The following is a 21,343-nucleotide window of genomic DNA, read 5'->3' as shown; positions in this document are numbered from 1 at the left end:
GAATACACTCAAGTTCAGAAAGATTTGTTTGCTTGCACTCAGTATCGAAATTCACAAGTGGATTCAGCCTAATGAAGCACTGGGGACCTGCATCCTATTCAGTACATATATCTCATGTCAAGGTTTCACTCACTGCCTTTCATTCACTCCAACTCAAACCAATTTCTGTCTGCAAAAGTATTTACAAATGTTCAAAAGTAATATTTATTTCAAAAGTCATGTGTCTGCTTGTCTGTACCCCTATCACTAGCCCAAGAAAGGCTACTTGCTCAAAGGAGTCACTTGTTTTACTTGAAATTTAATACTTTCTATGCCTGCTAAGGAAAACAGAAGCACAACTTGTTTTTCATGGACCTTAAATTCTAATAACTAGAGCAGGAGAACACACTTGACTAAAACTAACTTAAAATACAAACATTCAACACATTTGTTTACATACATATAATCCTGAATTATTTCAGTCTGATAGAGTTGTTTCTTGAAACTGCTTTACAGCCCTTCTTCTAAAGGGCTTTTCCTCTCTGTGTTAGCTGAGGGTCTCCATTACTTCTAGGCTAAATGGGATGCAGTGATTCACTCTGTAATAATACAGAACATTACTGGGCTCTGAGTGCATGACAAGGGTGTTACAGAAGGAGCTCTGCCAGAACATTCCCAGTAGGCCAGACTGAGGTTTCCCCTTGAAGAATTTCCCATCTGACTGTTATCCATGTTTTAAAATATAAGTTGTGAACTTGCAACATGATCTCCTGGCTCCTGTGTCCACAGCATGTTCTGATGGCTGCAGAATCAGGGGTTTTCTCTGCACTTAGGATACAGTCTGTGTTGGCCCTCATTCCCTTAACTGTTTGTTCTGTTCCCAAAAGAAGAGGCTGGAAGGTGAAACGCAGCAGAAAATTGCACAGCATTTTTAAACTAGCTTGATGTAAACCAATAACTACACATGGTATCTTTCAGCTGTTCTTAGAGCATCTAGAGAAGCTACACTTGCATACATGCATGAGTATATTTTTATGAATTGAAAATAAATAAAATATTACATTTTAGCTGTTGGCTTGAATTATTATTAACTGTTCCCTTGCTCTGCTTTTCCCTTGCAGTGGAAACCTAAATACATTGGCACATGTTAGTAAAATAACTGGAACAACTCTAACAGGAGAGGTGCTTCACCAGTACAACTGGATCATGTCAGAACACCAGGAAGCAAAGTGGGATTTTAACACCACATGTACCAGAGCGTAGCAACAACTCAGTTGAAGCAGAGAGAAAACACTGTGAAGGATGGCATGAAGATTAAGGTAGGGGAAAGGTTTAGCATATTCCAAAATGTTATTAAAAGGAAACCTTCATACCACAGGCACAATGTCAAAGCCAAATTCCTGGGAGCACCAGAAAGGATAAGCACAGAACCATCTCCCAATGGAAATGAGTAGAAGCTCCATCAAGAGTACCCCAAATCCAAAGCTCGGGTAAGCCCTTCCTGCTCCAGCACATCATCCATATAGCTGAACAGATGGTGTCAGAGATGATATGCTGGCACATTCTGCACTGGCAGCAGATCTGCTCTACTAACTCAGGGAACTTCCTTCCAGTCCCTTAGTTTTATCACTCACAGGAGAAGTCACCAAAGGGATGCATTCATCACACAGGCCTTTGCACGTCTTATTGGCACTCTGCGTTTTACTTGCATGGAAGAGCCTGGGGAGACCTCAGTCCTTGCAAAGCAGGTGGCCTAATCCCGTGTGAGTCTAGGGTTTCCTGTAAAACATGCAACTCCCTCCAGTACTGAATGACTGCACGTCTGTTTTACAGTGCTCACCAAAAAACACCCAGAGCATGTAAATATCCCTTGAAGAATAATTTGGCAACGTTGAACCCTGAGCAATGTCAAGATTATCAAGCCTTTTGTTACAAAGTGAGTGATACTAGTTCTTTCTTTCAGAGGAGGCAACAGAGGAAGTTTATGTTGTCTCAGTGGTCTAAATTGGAAAAAAAAACAACTCAGGCACTAGAAAGTTGCATGGAAAATCTAGTATGGGTCACTGCCTGCACTATCCTCACCTCTGCCTTTTTTTCTTAAGGAAAGAACAGGAAGGAAGCTGAGAGGTTTCACAAGCTCTTAGAAGAGGCTAGAACAGTTAAAATATTGCACAGTTTATTAGGAGCAGGCAGAGATCTTTATTGGATCAGCTGAAAAGGCAGACAAGTTTTAGGTACATAAACCCATCTTTACATGCAAGAGAGAAGCCTCAAGCTTAAGTGTGAAAATTTAAGTAAGTGTACAGCTCAGAGCTTTGGTAGACCATCAATATAATGCTCCAACAGTTCTATTCCCTGAAGGAAGCCCCTTCCTTTTTCAGTACTGTTGATGACACCCATTAAGAAAGCTTTAAGAAAGCATCTGTAAAATCCAACTATGTGACTTCTCAAAATACATGCAATACCATAGGGTCTGTTGGAGTATTTTTTTCAATTTAAAATGAAAATACCTATTCAAAATGTATTTTCAAACAAAAAGTTTGATATTTCAGAAGTAAGAAAAAGTGCAATATTTAATGGAGACTAAAAGCACTTAGGATGCATATGAAAATGCTGGTGTAAATTTACTTCTAATTTTTGGAATTTCAAGCATCATGTAAATAAGAGAATCCTACTCAGAAAAATAACACAGAGATAAAAAATGTAGGGATCCTATGAAAACCTTTGCTAAAATCATAGGTATGATTTTATCTTGCCTTATAAAAGTAGTGATATCTATACTCATTCTTATCTTTACAATTGCAAGCTACCCGATTTGTTAAGGTGAAGGAATTAGAAAGACAAAGGAACTGTCAGGGTGAAAAAAAAAACCAAAACCACTGCCTGCTTCTCATGTGTTCTTTGAATTCTGAGTGTTTTTTAAGACACTCCCATCATTTGAGCAGACCAAAATGGTCTGTGGCAAATTTACATGTGACAATTTTAATAAGAAAGGGAAAAATACAGTCTTATAAAAGGTCTGGCAGATTTTGTTTACATGAAAGTGGGAAACTAGGAAAGTAAACATCAGCTTCTGCTAAATCCAATCTTATATTGAAAATTAAACTTGCAAGGACAAGCAAGAAAAAACTTACATTGTACTACAGTTCTAAGCCTGCATTTAGGTACAGGCATATCCTCTGCTCGTGATTTTATCTAGACTCTAGCCATTAGTCCTCATTGCACTGGTTAAGCCAAAGTATGTTAAAGATCTGATGCCTTAAGCTTTTGTTTTCACATTTGCAGATTCTGTGCTGCCTTTAGGGATGTAGTTCTGAGACTCATATTAAGTTCTGGTAAGCTCTCTTCACAGAGTAGGTAGACAAAACAAATCCTTTTCCTGCTGAAGACCAGGGACAACTTTCAGCCCAAAAGCATAAACGGTGGACTGAAGGGAGGAACAAGAAGAACGAGACCTCACAACCTGAGTCTGTAATTGGACAATTTAACCCTAATATGGAAATGAACCAAAACTTATAAAAATGTAAGATCTCATAGCTGGTCAGCCATTTTGTCACCATTCTTAGCCCACCTTGGGTGTAGCCCTGGTCAGGCACTGTCCTGCCCAAGGTGTATCCTAAAGGCCTTTCAATAAATACCTAATTTATTCTCTAGCTCTGTCCAGTCTCTGTTTCAGGTCAGCCTTCCAAGGCATCAGGTCCCCCACCCAGACTCTACAGAAGCAGATCTCTTTTATGTCATGTACCTAAGTTGGTTGCAATAGCAACCAGCTATTTATCAAAGAGGAAAACTAAACACAAAACCACAGGAGGAAAAGAAGTGTGTTCAGCAAGTCAGTTTATTCCTACTAATGGTGAGTAGTGGCCCACTCTAAGTGGAAGGGCTTGTTGAACAGACTTCTGTAGGAATCTGCCCTGAAGCATTTCCTATACTACCCTTTACCTACTCATCTGGATAACAGAGTGTATGCTTATCACATTTGAATAAGACAGCAAAAGGATGGGTCTGCGAGCATGTTTCATGACAGAGCTACAATTCAAACTAATCTTAACAAATCAGTTAAATAACTTGAAGAAAGCCAGATTCAGATAAGCAAGCAGTCTTGATTCTCCCTATCATACTTTCTATGATCTTCATGGAAGATTCATATCCTGACATCTACCCTGCAGCCTTGAAAAGGACGAATATCAAGAAGACTTTTTTTTTCATGCCAGATTGTGTCCTGACAGATAAGTGATCCAACGACTACAAAAAAAGAAGTCACTCAGCAGAAAACAACTCCCTTGTAGGAATCCAAGCACTTGGCAAGCAAAGGTAGCTATAAATTTTGTTTCTGTCAGGGTGTTCTTTTAGTGGTGATCCCCATTTCCATCTTCTATTTTCATATGACCCTTTTAATTTCCCTTACCAAAAGAAATCTAGTATTGGAGATTTGTCAGCGATATTGGAGAAAAAGAAAAGAAGATGGTGAAGATAGAGAACATTAATGAAGCAAAGCTGAAGAAAAAGGAACAGAGGGTGGAGGGAGAGTCAAAGTCAATAGGCAGAAGAATGCTTATGGGAACTAAACAAACCAAAATAAAATGAAAGTGGATTCCATGATCTGTTCTATGGGGACACACATTTCCTGAGGTTTGTATTATCATCGTTGAGAAAGACATCCTGACATTTGTGTTTTCTCCCCAGCCTTGCAAGAACCTTTAAGGCACTTAAGACAGGAATTTTAAAAATGTTTTTACTGTCTTAAATGTTGGAACTCTAGAAACTTGGATTTTGGGGTTTTAGTATTTAGTAATGTGTGTGAGCAAATTATGACCCCTGATTCCTCACAGGGGATTATAATGCTTTTAACAACAATGGGAGCAGAAGTTAGCCATAGCTGAGTGCTTTTCAGCATCCCACTTCTGTATTCAGGGATAATAATAAACCCTCTCTATTCCACAGCACTATTTTGGGGGAAAATTAACCATTAATGAGTGTTATTGAGATGCTCAAACACTACCCTGAAAAAAAAGCCCAATAAAGAAACAGTAGCAAGGGAGATTAGAAAGTTGACAAAACTATAGATGTCTTGTAAATATAGAACTGTGAAAAAATGAATCAAAACCAAACCTGCTCTGAACAGAGAGAAAACAAAACATAACTACCAACATCTTCAGTATCTGTTCACTGTCATACAGCATTAATTCTGCATTTAAAAACAAAACTGGGCTTTTAAGCATAAACCAGTTATCTCCTACTGTAAATCACTGTAAATCTAGTTACATGCTAGTTATTTTTCTCTCCTTAAACTCTTTAGTGAATGTGCCAGCCCCTCCAGTATGGAGAAGAAGTGGCTCAGGGAACTGTTAAGAATAGCAATGACTGTGAGTAACCCCACAGATGCAATCTGAGAAAGCATTTTCACATACAGAAATCTTTTTAGCTTTCACCTCTAGGATCAAAAGTCACTGTCCCTACCTCTCACTAATAAGGTCAGTTTTGGGCACCTCCAATGAAGCTGCCATTTCTGGTGGTTTAAGTGATGGGGACACCTGTCCCCCTGAGAGCTAAACTGAGCATACAACTCACCTCATAGATATTACCAAACAGTCTGCATGTGTTAGCAACCTTGTCACTTACTCACCTGGCCTGGGTTCAAAACACTGACCTAAAAGTGAAAGGTTCCCGTCAGCCACACATTCCCAACCAATAAATTCAAAGTCCATCTTCAGCACAAGGTTTTCTTTCATCATGAGCTGGGGTGTGAGAGCTATCAGAATATTCTACTGGGAAGGCTTTGCAATACTGAGTCTTTTAATTAATAATGTCACCACCTTGCTAAGCAGTGCAAGTCAACTTTCTCTTGCATGTGAATGACTATTTTTGCAGTACAGTTTGTTCATTCCCATCATATGCCTGAATCCCTGGAAAAAGATGGTTCCCCAACAGCATCCAGGCAATACTCTATGAGAATCCTTTGTCCAAATGCACAAGTCCAGCTGTATTATATCAGCCCTGGACAATTCCTAGTAGCCTGATAGAGTAATGGGGAGCAATCCCTTGCTGTTTGTAATGATCTTACCTCTTCACTTTCCCTTCTACTTCAGTATCAATATGCATGACATCATTTACAGTTACACAACAGTCTTTTGATGACCCTACTCTCTTTGCCTTTTATGTAAACCAAAAGGTATGTTAATACCTCGTCATAACAGAATTTATACCTCTGGATTTTGGATTACATAGCATTGTTCAATGCACATTCTCAATGTGGAAGATTAGCCTCAGAGAATGGTAAATAATGGCATAGTCTGTGAAGTAAACAAAGTCCTCAAATTACAAACAAATATCCAAGTTATAATAGCCTCCATATTAAATTCCATTCTCCAATGAAAGTGAAAAGATAGACTGTGAGTAATGACTTTGTTTGAGTTCTTGCTCTTCCACAGCTTTCTGTACAACTTCTTCCAAGTTATAGAACCTCTTAATATGTCCAAAACCTCTATCCCACAGTAGAGGTGAAATATAAATAGATTCCATGGACTGGGACCTCTAAATGCAGAATTAGACAGGCTCTGTTAGTCTTTATCAACAGAGCTTGTCTAATTAACAGAGTGTATTTCATAGTCTCATGTACATGTTGAAAACTTAAAATGCTGTAGAAAGTGGAAGAACTTGTATTTCATAATCCTCAAAAACAAATATTGGTGAAAAAATTATCTGTGAATCAAGTATATTCAGAACACGATTCTTAAATGGCATTAAAGTTTTGAAAGCAAAACCAAACACAAAAAACAAAAGGAATCAATGGAACAACAGAAATGCAAAGTCTTGAATAATCCGGTTTTGGGCATGGCTTTTTTTATCTTTTCTTTACAGATGTTGATTTTTTATTTCCCTCAAAGGAAAAGTTTACAAACATGTTTATCTCTTCAAATTTGCCATATTGTTTCAAGCACTTATTAATTCAAAAACTAACAAATCATAGGAGAATTTTTTTTTTTGGTTACATGGAGCACTTCCAAATCTTGCCCTTCAAAATGCCTCCTACTGAAATCTGCAGAGCAAACAGAGATGCGTCACCCACAAGGACCTGTGCCTTCCTGACAGAACCAGGGTACTCCTACACGAGCACGGCAGGGAGTGCACAGCATCCAGCCTGAACCTCTGAGCACTGCCAGCTATTTGCATGGCACAACAGTATTTTCCTCTAACAGGGTAAGCTAACTTTAGAGTTAGTTGGTCCTAACCAAATATTCTTTGCTCTGATACACTGCATTTTGCAGAGCTTGCATGTACACTCCATAAACAAGCAAGCCTGACATTACAAACTGCTGTAGTATGGCTACTAACATCTTACACAGCACTCCCAATCACTTTATGCCACAGGACCTCACAGTGCCTGCCTAGAAATAAATTAGTTCTTGCCCAGTTGTCAGGGCATTAAAATAGATTTGCCACTACACTGCACAGAATTGAGTGCTGAAAAGAAATGAACATGTTTTTGTAAGAGTTTTAATGGACTCCGTCATCCATGTAATAAAGACTGCATCTTTGCATTTATGCAGAGGTACATATTCCCATCTCATAAAGTGCTGTCCAAATACCCCTCCCCAAGCAGTCAGGCAGGGCACTAGAGACCCAAGCAGAGAGCTTGCAGAGCATGAAGTGCATAGGTTCTCTTAGAAACTCTGAAGTACTGATGCACTCGCCCAAATATCTCCTTTCCATGCATCCTCTCTCTTGCTCTCTGTAAGACTTTTAGATATGGATCTTGGGTGAACAAAATTAAGACAGCTCCTGATACTTTTGAAGGCATGCTCAGTTAACGGAACAGAGATCTATTTGAATTCTGGTGCTTTCTGGACCACTTTTGAGCAAAGTGACCTTTGGGAAGTCTCACTTGAAATGCTAGTTAGACAAAGGATCTAAATATTGAAAAAATGAGGGGGAAAAAAAAAGCATAGGAAAAGGTATTTCATATGACATGGGACCAAAATATGCGACAAAAAGTTGAAATGTGATAGGGTCAAAAGAAATTCGCCCATTTCTATGTGGCTAGGAATGAGTTAATTCTGGAGCACCACCTGTATTTCTGCTTCACAAGAGTATCAACAAACTAGAGGGCCTCTTCAGGAGAAGATTTGCATTAAAAATGCCTAGAGGTTTGCAGGGAACTCTTTCAGCAATGATAGAATATCTGAGACCAGCCATTTTAGTTTTCTCTCTCCCTCTGTACTGTTTTCTAATTGTCCATATCTTCACTATTACTGAAGAAAAGAACAATCTCTGTTTCATTTGCCTCTCCCTGTGAGGAGTCGAAAATGAAGTATAGGTAATCCCAAAAGAGATACTGTGGTGGATCTGCAAGGAAGAAATCTGCAGGTGTGTTTCAAAGGGGAAGTCAATGCCTCTCATACTGCCTGGGGCTTTCTCTCAAGTGCATTAAACAAAGAAAATGCACTACCACTACCCTGTCAGTGCCAAATGAACCTTCTTAATAAAGAGATAGGATCTCCTATTGTTTCCATTCTTAGGTCCTTCTTCCACCAGCTGTACCTTAGAGTGTTCCTCCTGGTTTCCCAAGAGCTCATGAACTATGAGTGTTGGCTAACAGTTTTGTTTCAGCAGATAAATATTTTAATGGCCAAATATTATTTAGGATGAGATGAAAGAAGCATTCACACATTACAGTATGGAAGTAACTAAAGGTATGCCCTCTGGAAATAGAAGGATTAATTAAAGTAGGCTAATCCAGGATTTAGTTGACTGGATTTCCAAATGTCTTTCCTTTGCTTTCTCTGTTGATTTTCTTCACCATGCTATCTTTATCCAGTAATTATACACTACATTGCCAGGTAAGTAAGTAAATCCATTATAAACTTCCATTTATTTTTCAATTTCCATAAATTGCCAGGTAAGTAGATCCATTATAAATTTGCCAATACAGTCAGAGTGGGATAAAACTATGTTCCTATCCAATTTAGCACCATTCTTTAAAGCACTTCCATAATCATGAAAGCAGGTGTTCTGACAGATACTGAAAGTTTTTCAATTTTGCCCCTCACCAAAACACACATTCTTAAGTCTCTGACACCAATAAATGATAGGAAAATATGCCAATAGTAGATCCCAAAACATTTACACAGTAAATGTTGTCTTTGCACTAGTACATTTGGAGATAACCAAATCTTGTTTCACTTGTCATCTAAACTAAGGTTTCAGTTGAGACTCTCACAGAGAAAGGAAAATCACATACATTAATTCCCAATTATGCATCAAAAGGCTCCTCTGTGGCATATATGCCACATTACTCAGTGTAGTATTTCTCAATACACAAAGCACATAATCTGTCCATGTGAATTACTTCACTATTGTAACTCATGACTAAAAAACTTTCCATTTTTATTTCATGCTTGTTTTAAGAGACTGATTTTTAAAGAATTTAGTTATTTCTGTGGTTAAAGATACCACTTAAACATACTGGGTTAATTTGTTTATGCTTTAATTATTTTTTATGAGGCATTATCTATAGAATAACATTTTCTAAAACATTTAAAATATCCTGTAAGACAGCAGACTTTCAGACAAATTTCAGAGTTTCTAAATAATATTTAGTGATGCTCAGGTTCCTAAATTACTTATGTTTTCTTTAAACCAGAATAAATAGCAAAACATTACTTGGGATCTTTGGATGACTTGATTATATATGAATAAGAAATGTAACTAAGTAACCTGTTCTCAAGCACTTAACTAAGAACAGATGGGTAAATAAACAATGATGACTATAACTGTTGAAGGCATAAACAACAGGTTTAGACAGTTTTTGATAAGCAAACTGCTGTATCAATTAAATAAAAAGTTCTTTGTTTATAGTCTCTCTTCTCAACAGGAGCCATGCTGGGACCTGTGCTCTAGACAAAAGGAAAGAAAACCAACTTCAGCCTCATGTCTGGTGTTTTGCTTGTCTTTTACTATAATGCCAGATGGGTGATAAGTGCATTGTACATAATATGTGCATGCACAGATCCAGCTGCTTGTAGGGCTGCACTGCAAACTACATTACTGAAATGATTTAGGATTAAGAAGTATTAAGAAGAGGTAGGGTTGCCTCAAATTTCTTCCATGATCTGGTATATAGCAGAAGATCACTGTACCAGCAAATGAAGGGGATTGGAAGCCTACGGATAGTAGCAGAGTCAAAGATGATCAGCTACTCTGCCAAACAAAATGTGGTGGAATTACTCCCCAGAACCTGGCCAGAGATGAGCTTGGACTATAGAGGTTTTCATTAGCTCCAAGGAACTCCTCTAGGTGAAATAATACCCCAGAGCTACGCAATTATTTCCAGTTGGGTGTTGGGGGGTTTTTGCTCTTTTAAAATTTGAATTCAATGCAGCTGGGTACAGGTTTGCTTCACATTAAAGAGGAAGATATCTGAAGTCTTGCAGCAGTGAAAAGCTACACTGGTGCCAAGACTAAACATAAAACAGAGTTTTTAAAAAAATCACTTAATGCTAGATAGTTAAGGCTTTCTGTGACTGCCAAAATAGCAGGCTGATTTTCAAAGGTGCAAAATAGACAGAAGTTCCTCCTGACGTTAGTGGAAATGCCTGGGTGTTCAACACCTATAAAAAATATGAGTGCTTCCTTAGATCCTTAAGGAATAATCACAGATGCTAATTTTAGCCTGGGGTAGTCACTTTCCAGAGACTCCTGCTATGGTAGTGGGGGTGAGCAAGGCTTTTCAGAGGGGCAGTTAAGATTAGAATCTGTCTGCTCTAAATTGGGTTCTGCAAGTTATCAAAGTAATGGATGGCTGGACTTCTTTAATTTACAAGTTTTTTGAAGAGAAATAAAAACAAACATCAGATTTCAAGTTGAAGGAATTCTGGCAGTTAAGAGCAGTTGGGACGAAGCATTTGAAGTAAATGGAAAATCTTACTCATATCAAGTACAGTAAACACTTCTCACTGCCATCTGCAAAGCCAGCACATAGGTATTACAGCCACTGTTTTGGAGATGAACACGTGTCCTTACAATTCAATAGTGGGTAGAACCAGGACCAGACACAGGAGCAGCAGTGCCTCTTCTTGCACTTTGGACATAAATTTAGGATTTATTTTCTCCCCTCTGCGCACACTCAGAAATTTTAGGTCCAATTATAGAAAGTAACTAAAAATCAGCCAGACAGCTGTCATCTTCTGTTTCCCTCTGGACAGGACTTCAAAAGTATGAAGTGTAATTCTACAAGCTACCATTTCAAGTAGGAGACAATTTCACAAAAGGAGATCATTGCATTTCAAAGCCTTCTGCCTCTGTCTCTTGCTGCAGAGCAGTCACACCTGCCCTGTAAGCCTTTCACACCAGCAGTTTGAGGATTACTGAGACCATACTGAAGTGTTCCTTGTACTGCCAGCAGGAAGACCTACTACAGGTTCTGTACAGAAATAGGCACGGAGGGTGATCACAACACGGTGTTTGCTGGTCAAAAGATGTGAAAATAGGAACCTTCTATCTTTAAATACATGCCAAATTTTATCATGTAGAAATAGAGCATTGTATGGGACCTGTATAGTTACGATAACATTTATGCATCAAGTCTCTCAACCTGAGGTGTACTTCAAACCAAGAAATCCAGTGATCTAAGAACAAACATCTCACACTCTTATCACAGCATTTCATGAAATGGTGTTCCCCAAACACTGAAGATATGAAAATTACCCCAAACTACGAGGGATGAAATTTAATTAAGGAAGAAATTGAGTGCTCAGTGTGAATACACTCTTCTTCTGGTATCAGCTGACAGTAAAGAATGCATGGCCATAAAGGAGATATTCACTCAGTCAGCAACTTCTCAGTGCTCACAGTGGAGGAACACCACATCAGCTACACACTGTTTATCCCAACAATTATGGCTCAGAAGAAATTATGCTTGGCAGTAAAGCCATTGAAACCAACTCAACTTTGCCAACTGTGTAAGCACTTTTATATTTGGTTATTTGTAAGGATATAAAATAACACACAGGAGGGACTTTTTTTGACTTGGGACAAAGCAAAGCACCACAAATTCCCATCTAATTCTATGTCATTGACATGTTTCTTCCTGCATCACATCTACCTGCATTCCAGCTGCAAATCCAATGCATTCTTCTGTAAGCAGGGTCTGCAGTAAAATTTCTAAAATACCACTAGTATCTACACATTAATCACCATTTCATTGAAACTAAAGAAAATCTTAATGCTCAGTCCTTTTGAAATTAATCAGCAGAACTTTACAGTGCAATTCAGAAATTACTAGCTAAATTAGAAGTCACTAAATGGATCAGAATTTATTCAAAAGTGATCAACTCATGTGAGGCATTTGTTGGCATTTGATTTTTCCATCCTAATTATGTCATTTGTCTTGTGAGAGGACAGAAGGGTTTGAATGTAAGATTTTGACCTGGCCCCCTTGGCCAAAAGCAGTCAAAATTCATTTTGCAAAGCTGTTTTAGTTTAATTTGGAAATTGATGATGGAATCATGATATTTTCTTACAGATATTCATTAGTTTACAGAATTTACCCCAGCCCTGCTTTTGTTTGCCCCGGACTAGAAATTGTATAAGCATGGATTCATTTTTACTGTGGTCTCAGGGCTGAAAACCCTCAGAGGTCTTCCAAGCAAACACCTTCCATGCCTCTCTCTTCAGCTCTCCAGTGACCCAAACAGAGATTCAGGCAAGATGCAGACATCCCACCCCCAAGAGATTATTGCAAAGTCCACTGCTTAACACACAGCTTTTCTCGAGCTCTTAAGCACATTGGTTGCAGCTTATGGAAACCCACTTAGATCCATACTTTCTTCCAATCCTTATTGTCTTTACTAATTGGATCAGGGTTTCTACAGACAGACACTTTACTATACAAATTTCAGGGCAGGTTGTGGTGTGTATCTATGAGTGAAGGAAGCAGGTAGCCTTTGCTTCCCTTTATAAATGGTTCTTATTTCTTTTCATAATCTGTTGTTGGCAGATATTTGGAGGTCAATGGCAATTAACAGTTAAACTGAGACCATGGAAATTATCCATTTGACAACATGTAAAAGCTTCCAGAGCCTAGTAACGGGTCAACACTGAGAGGTTCATTTGAGTTTAAATAGAAAACATAATATTGAGTAACATATGGATTTCTCTCACTTAGTACTGGTAAAGAAAACCTTCCCATCCAAACAAAATACCTACATAATCATTTCTAGTAAAGTGAATTTCATAATAGTTTTCTTTGATTTTTCCTTTATATACTAGCACCACAGTATTCAGGGCTGCACACCCTATTGACAGCTTCCAAGACAAAATATGACTGCTCCACTATCCTTTCAGCATGCTCCTCTCAAGCACCATTCCATGCAAGTAACATCAGCAAGAGGAATTTAACATGTTACTATTTTAAATAGCACTAATCTCTAAGAGGCAAATTGTAGAGAACAAGCCATAAACACATCCCCTATTTCTACAGAGACTCCTTCTGCTCTCATGGCAACTCTTCACAGGATAAGAGAAATTGCCATTCCATGGCCTTCTGTTGCATCAGCATCTAATACTTGGGACAGTTACAGTATATGCTGAGAAATCAAGACATGCTGTTGCAGAAAAAAAATTATGTTTGTCTATTGACTACCAAGTCCTCAGGCAGACCTTCTATGGAGCCATCTCCCACTGAGAACACACACAGGGTTTAAAAGAAAACAAGAGATGTTCTTTGTGTGTTCTTAATGCTAGAGCTTTTGGCATCCACTGTTTGAAAATTCTTGATGCACCCGAAGGACGAGCATTTGGCCTTGGAATGCTGAAACTTATGTTTCATAAGGTGCACTCTGCATCTACAGTAACATGTAGCATTTGGCAAGACACTGCTATTCTATACAAGACAGCCAAATAACTGCTGAACACTAGGGAAAAAGAAAAGCCTAAATAAGGTGAAGTTGTTGCCACTTTTTAAGTATTAATACTAATAGAAAATCCTGCATTTCAGGCAACAGAATTCCCAAGACACACATAATCCTAATTATCTGCATAAAATGTAAGGGAGGGAAAGAACTGCAGTGTAGGACTCAGCATATGAAATAGCATATGCTACCATGGCACATGGCTTTTTCCATTATCATTCTGCTCTTGACTCTGGATGATTTTCCTCCTGGCATATTCAATCCCCTCCTGAAAGTAGTTCTATAGCTATTCAACTCTTTATAAGAAATACAAGAAATATCCTCTTTATAAGAAATATGCAACTGTTAACAGGTTAGAACTAGGAATAAGTAATGAGAAGGTTCGTAGTCTCTCAGAAAGGAGAGGACCTTTTGCTTCCCTCACGCCTCCTACATTCATGACCAGACCCTGCTCACGTTGCTCACTTGCAGAGGGGAATCCGTGCCTTCTGAACAATCTCACGGGTATTCCAAGTGGATGAAAAGTGCCACCTCAGTAAAAACCCTCTAATGGTGGTTCCTGTGTTTGCCATGCAAGCCTAACCCCAAGGCTCATTATTCAAGGAAATAATTTTACATGGTTTAAAACAAACAAACAACCCAAACCAATTTTATTTCCAGATAATCTCAGTAAAAGAGGAAGACCTAGGCTGGAATGCCCTCTACACATTGCAGATATTGTTATATTCTCCACAACAATGATTTCAGTTTGGAGCCTGTAAATCCATGAGAAGTGGGTCTGTAATATGTAATTTTGCTGGTGGCATCCAGCCTCTCTTGCCAACCCTTTTCTACCTTACATTTAATTTTCATTCATTTATCCTTGCTTATTTTTCTTGGCCAGTGAAGAATGAAGTTGTTTCTTTCCACTACATATGTCTTCTCACTCACCAGTAGAATTCTTACAGGAAGAGGTTTCTGATAAGAAACCAACTTAGATTCCATCCATACAAGACCAAGCAAACTTCAGAGTAAATCCGGGATACTGACTGTAACTCTATTTATAGACTCTGATGTCAGACTGAACACAAGGTCAATTTCTCTTTCAGGCTGCAATGAACCTCTTAAATCTGCTGAACCTAAAAAAGCTGCAGCACCAAAAGAAAAATAGGAACATTGTAGATAATTACATAATCCATAGTTCTGATTGCTCCTGCCAAATAATTTGCCATAGATGTGACTTCCCTTTTTTTTTTCTTGGTTTTTTTTTTTTCCTTGTATTTTTTTTTTTTTCTTGCAAGGACAACAGGAGTTATATTACCAGCCAAAGGAGGTAATGCAGATAAAATCCTTACAGGTCACACTGGAAATGTAATCTGATATGCACTGCATAAGACTGAAAAGACACAGCTTTTTTTCCTTCAGAATCTTTTCCAAAGTCCTCATTCATGCACAACTTTCAGTGTCATCAAGAAGATTTGTATTCAGAAAGAGGGCAATATCAAGGTAAATAAATATTTTAAATCTTCGTTTTTATTTTATACCAGTATAAAAAACCCATCCAAGTGGTCATGATTTACATTGACACCTACATGAAAACCCTTCTGCATTAACAAAGCATTGGTACCGGGGCTACAGAGCAAGCTAGAATGAGATCATTCTTCTATAACAATGCCAGTAAGGCAAGGAACATGTTCCCAGTTCTTTCCTTGCTTGTGTTAGGGCAATAGTGTCAGACATGTCTTAATGACTGCAGAAGGCACATGTGAAATATGTGAGCTCAGTTTAACGCCTTACAATACATACAACTGTTCTGAAAAAGGGACCACACTTGTTTCACAACCTTCCCTGGAAATCTAACAAAGCACACTTCATGTCAAAGTTTTTAGAAAGCACATTTCCTCTTATAATTACTTATAGCAAAAGTTGCAAATAGGCAAGAGTGCAGTTTAACACACGGCTCACCAAGCAGTGTTGGCAGACCAAAAACATTGCAAAAAAACTCTATATGCATTTCAAGTAGCATTACTGTGCTTGGTTTCCTAAGCTAAGGGACGCTGCGTCTCCTTATGGTCCTTTTAGTTCTATTGAGATACAGGGTAGTGAAAACTACAAGGTTTGTGGAGGCTGTTGAACTTATCTTGAAAACTTAAAAACTAAATTTATTATGAAGAAAGGAGAAATTTTGTTTTAAATCTTCCATTATAAGCTAGTATGATTTCTACTTCCACTCCAGTCCAGCAGAGTAGGGACTAAAAGACAGCTGACCTCCAGACCATTGAACAAATCACTTCTACCAGTTCTTACAAATATCATTATAACTGAGGTCAGAGGTGAGCTGACCTTGTCTGGGGTTACAGAGCAGAATGAAGAAAATAATCCCACCGTCTCTGGCCAGGCTTTCTAATTTCCAGTACTTTTTTATTTCTGTGTTGTACTGAAGAAGTAAGGGGCCACTTGCATAGACCTTTCAGCTGCTGTTTTAGGGCATACGGGCAGTGGAAGTGTAGTGGGTCAAGAAGCAGACTTCATAGGTCTCCCATCTCATGGTACACATCTTTATATTCAAAAGACACAAAGGCCATGGTTCTGTAATTAATTTCTACTGTAGACAGCATGTCCATCCAAAATACAATTTTTGCTTTCTTTTGCAAAAAGTTGCTGTCTGAAATGCCCAACCACATTTAAGTTTTTGCCAAGAGTGTCTAATGCAGAAATGGTCAAATGGTTGCATTTGCTTGATATCCTGAGTTGACACAGACTAAATGTTACCTCAGCTAAGTCATTTTAATTGTTGTTCACATTCAGAGAGGCAGTGCTAAACTACAACTCAGCTTCCTTTCCTATAGCATTCTTCATATATCTTTGGACATCTGCGACCACCGAGGAGCCTGGATTACAGCAGACCATAATACTCTACGAACCGTGGTTATAATTAGGCGTCACCTCCATTGTAATCCTATGGACGTCATCATGTGTTACCAGCATCTGTTGACAGATTTCATACCAGGCGTATCACTGAAATGGCAAGTCTGGAGAGGGCAGCCCACAATAGAAACAATGGTACTTATTTTTGGGTTGTTCCAAGACTGTCTAATAGAAAATATATGCTGCCAACTGCCAGGGCTCCACCAAGATCACTTCTGAATATTGTATTACCAGTTAGAACAAAGATCTGTGCCCAGGTACTTGCAATCTTCTCCTAATGAATAAGGAAACTAAGAGAGCACTTTCTGCAACTGTCTTAGCACAAATTAGGAGAAGATAGAAGCCTTGACATTCTACGAAGTTTATCAGGCCTTTTATCATGAGAGTACTTACTTTTCATGTAATAATAAATGCATATTTCTTTCCAAGATGAGGAATAAGGATCCCCTTTTGTAAATTTTATTTGAATATTCTATCATGTTAATGTTAAAACTAAACCCTGTGGGAACTGGCAACATTAAGTAACAAAACCACACTCTCTATTCTATGGAAGTAAAGCAGAGTCTGCTTTAATTTGACAGTGTGGAAATCTGACTTTCTGCTGAAGTATTGTCTGCTCAGAGGAATGGAAACACAGAATTTTCAATTCAAATTTTCATGCAGTATAATTGCTCCCCACTTTTCTGTAAAAATCAAGAGACTTATTACAGACATTAAAATGTCTACCTAATCCAAATTCTCTTTACTTCTTAACATTTATCTGGATTGAAGAAAAACTGCATTAGAGTGCATTAATATCTAGTAACCTGTCCATTTTCTTTTGAAAACAGCCTTATCTGAAATACTGGACAATTGAATCCTAATCAGATGTAACACAACCTCTTACAGCTGAGTAGTTTCAAATCACTAAAGCACTTTAGCACTAGGATGATTTCAATTCTCATTATAAAACATGGAAGTATAGTTCACCATCTGAAAAGTGCCAAATTAAAACAAATGCCAGTGTTGATGAGTATACCTTAATTATTTGTTAGGAGTTGCAGCAGCTGGTAGATCAAGAAAAGTGAACTTCAACTTAGAACAGAACTTCTCCCCCTATCCTCAACACAGCAGGATGTGAACAGGTATCAATGTAAGAAAATGAATAAAACCAGCTAAAAATAACAAAAGGAGGGAGGATACAAGCTACATCTGAGAGGAAATATTGCTTCTACAAATTTTAATGGAAAAGGAAACCCACTGGCCCCAACTAATCTAACAGCTCTTACTTTTATAAATATACTTTTATAGTATAGCTTCTACAGAAGCTGTAAAAGTGGGAAAGACTGTCATAAGATCTAAATTGGCACCTTCTATTTAAGCTGCTCATCTATGCAAAATGCACAATCAACCTTATTGTCCAGAGCACTGTCTCTCACTCCCTCCCTTTTTTCATTCTTGTAACCAGCAGATAACCTTTTAATCCCAGATCTGTCAGCTGTGACTTCAGCATCACCTTTTAAATTAGGAAGCGATCAATCCTTTGCATTATTTCGTCTTTCTTGGAAATATGGAAATATTGCTACTTAAAACTTAATGTTATGAAATTAGATACTGCAAATATTACTGAAGTACCAAAGCATTGACATAACTGCTTCTGGGATCATAATTTCTGCCTATGTTCAGAAAAAGAACACAGTGGTACAATAGTTTTCTTACACCTACAGGGCAAGAAGCATTTCTTCTAAAACTGTGCAGTCCAAGGAGTTTACAGACATGGGGTTTTTTTTTCTCAGACAGTGAACTAGCATATAGGAACATAATCATGACACACAGTTTTCCAAATATAGCCTGAGTATTTTTCTAGGCAATATTTTCCTTGTCAGGTCATTCAGTCAGAATGGAGATAAAAAATAAATTCTAATAAGAGCTGACTTGCAAGATCACAATTTCAAAAGTGACTTCTCAGTCTGCTCTCAGAAATATTGCAAACTTTTTCCACACTAATTTTGAACTATCTCATTCATCTCTGTTTATAATTGCAATTTACTCTTTTTGAAAATCAATCAGGCACACACATCAATTCAGAGTCTGCTTTCCAAAAGGAAGACCCAGGAAGCGAAGTTAAAAGTTTCTGAAACACTTATACATAGATCTAGAGGTACTGACAGAATATTTACAGTGCAATATAAAAATAAACTCAACTCCCATAAATTATTTCGATTTGACATAGATTTCATTTAAGAATCAAAAAGGTGAATGCTTTATCCTAAAAATATGGCATAGCTACTATACATTATATAAATTATTTTCATCTGACATAAGTCTCCCTTAGGAATCAAAAAAGTAAATGCTTTATCCTAAAAATATGGCATAGCTACTATACATTATATAAATGGTTTATACAGTGTAAAATATATTTTATTAGAACACCTTGCTGTACAACCCCGACAATTCCAGACACAGCACGGCAGAAAGACAGGGCATCATTGCACACAGAAGCACATAGACAGATACAAATTATTTCCAGACCTTCCTTTGCTGTTTCTCCCATGCTGGGTCCAGGAGCAGGTCCCTGTCCCATTCTTCTTCTTGGGTCATGTACTCATCTTCTTCATAGTTGTATGTGTACTGCATGTTTGTTTCTATCTGATTCATGCTGTTCATGGTACCCGGGGATCAGCTTCAGCTGCTGTGGCTTTTACTATGATTTAAGCTTAGTTTACGTGCTGAGAGGTCGTGGGTAGCAGTGTCTTTATTCCTTCTTGCTTTCTTTTTTTTTTTTTTCTTTTTTTTTTTTTCCTCTTTCCAAGGTGACAGGGAATGACTATAGACTAATCTTGCTGAGAGCGGAGGCTGAAACTGCCAGGTAGGTGCTGACCTGTGGTGACCTTCCTTCCCTGTGTCCCTGTCGGCTGCTGCTGCCGGTCCCTGCGGCTGACCCTGCGGAGGAGCCCGGGCCGGCTCCTCGCCGCCGCTTATTATCCCCGCCGGGCCGTCACGTGGCGCTGCCCGGGCGGCGGGGGGACACACACACGGCCGGCCCGCAGTGCCCGCCCTGCCCAGTGGACACAGACTTGGCCTTGGTTCGGGGTCTTTTCTCTCTCACTGACACGTATTCCCGCTCCCCGAGACCCGCCTACGAGCTGCTAATCGCAGTTCGACATGGCTCGGCGTGAGTCCGAGGTCCGTGTCCCGCCTTGAGCCCCTTGGCACTTTCGGATTAAGGATTACACGAGACAACCCAGCAAGGACACCCAAGTGATGAAACGTTTTCCAGTGGAAATAGGTCCGGAGTTAACCAGACAGCATGGAAGCACGATTTTAAAAAGCAACACGTATCTTTTTGCCCAGGAAACACGCTCAGTAAATCCAAAAGCAGGCACCAAGAAGCACAGACATAGCTCTGTGGAATCAGTAACTTTACAAGTAGCGGGAAACATTTGCCCGTGCTTTCCACAGGGCGAAATCTCAAAGGATAGCGCTGAGATCAAGCATCCTGGCAAGCATGTCCGGTATCTCCCGTGCCCTATCATTTCAGTTGCTTTGGCAACAATGTTTCTTCTGGGAATTGGCAAGTTCGCTACATTCTTCATGGAGCTTGTCATTAATGCTTGCACCTATCATCAGCCAAGGTCATCTTCTCCAGTAGTGTCCACACTGAATACTAGACGAACCTCACTTAGAAAATGAAAATGCTCACCAAAGTTGAGCTTTTGGAAGCCGTAAGTTACAAAATCAGGTGTAAGGGAAAGTTGTGCTCATTAAAGGCTCAGTAGGTCTCTAAGCCAATGGGAATGAATAACCAGGATAATTCACACCTAGACAGCATATGCCCTCCATTTCATATTGCTAACTAAAGCTCTGTTTTCTTCCAAGTCACCTTCTATCCCTTAACTCCAAGCAATACAGAAGAACATGCACACATGCACAGAAAATACCTACTCCTCAGCTCAAAAAAATCTTCATAAACGCAGCACTAAGGTTGCAAATTGGAATTCAGAAGAAGATTGCAACAATTCATGCAATAACAGCAAGCTGAACTTCTGAAGACTGATGTACATACTGTGAGATAAACAGTCTAAAAATGAAATTCCAAATCTAAGCAGCCAGACAGAACCGCATGCTTTTCACCTGCTCAGTGCAAATACTCTCAAGGTTGCTACACTTCTATCTACAGAACAAAGCAAATGCTACGCTTAGACTTTTTTGCTCAAATGCAGATCAGCATTCTCTTAGGACTCTGAGACAATATCAAATAGCAATTACAAAGCAACATAATTCATGTATGTACACTTTATATGTACGCTGGTGTAACAGTGTGGTTTATTTTTATAGCTGGGGAGTCACCTTTGGTTTTCAATACAAGTCTAACTGCAATCACTAAAATCACAATTCAAGCCTCCAAAGTCAGTAAAACCATTTCTTCTTATTTGCTGAATAGAGCACAGGAGAAGTTTCTAAAGGAAATGCAGGAAGAAGTCGGAGGAGTCCTCCTGGAACTACACACATAAATTGTGTGTGTGACCCAGAGTTCTCCTGCACTGATGAAGCCTGTGACCTTCCAT

General features: G+C 38.8%; 1 protein-coding gene across 1 annotated transcript in view; it reads right to left on the bottom strand.

Annotated features, from left to right (window-relative positions):
• The window catches only part of ACTN2 (actinin alpha 2), a 68,648-nt gene extending 48,893 nt beyond the window's left edge, over positions 1–19,755 (bottom strand). Inside the window, exon 1 of the mRNA XM_066178834.1 lies at positions 19,308–19,755. Coding sequence (XP_066034931.1) covers positions 19,308–19,442 — 135 coding nt within the window. The 5' untranslated portion in view covers positions 19,443–19,755. The remainder of the gene's footprint in view (positions 1–19,307) is intronic.
• Between the last annotated feature and the right edge of the window lie 1,588 nt (positions 19,756–21,343).

This window comes from Chamaea fasciata, unplaced genomic scaffold, assembly GCF_029207755.1.
Source record: "Chamaea fasciata isolate MVZ Bird 193981 ecotype frontalis unplaced genomic scaffold, bChaFas1.0.hap1 SCAF_3, whole genome shotgun sequence".
NCBI lineage: Eukaryota > Metazoa > Chordata > Aves > Passeriformes > Sylviidae > Chamaea > Chamaea fasciata.
The sequence above is the reverse complement of the archived record's forward strand: the minus strand, read 5'-3'. Positions and strand labels throughout refer to the sequence as shown.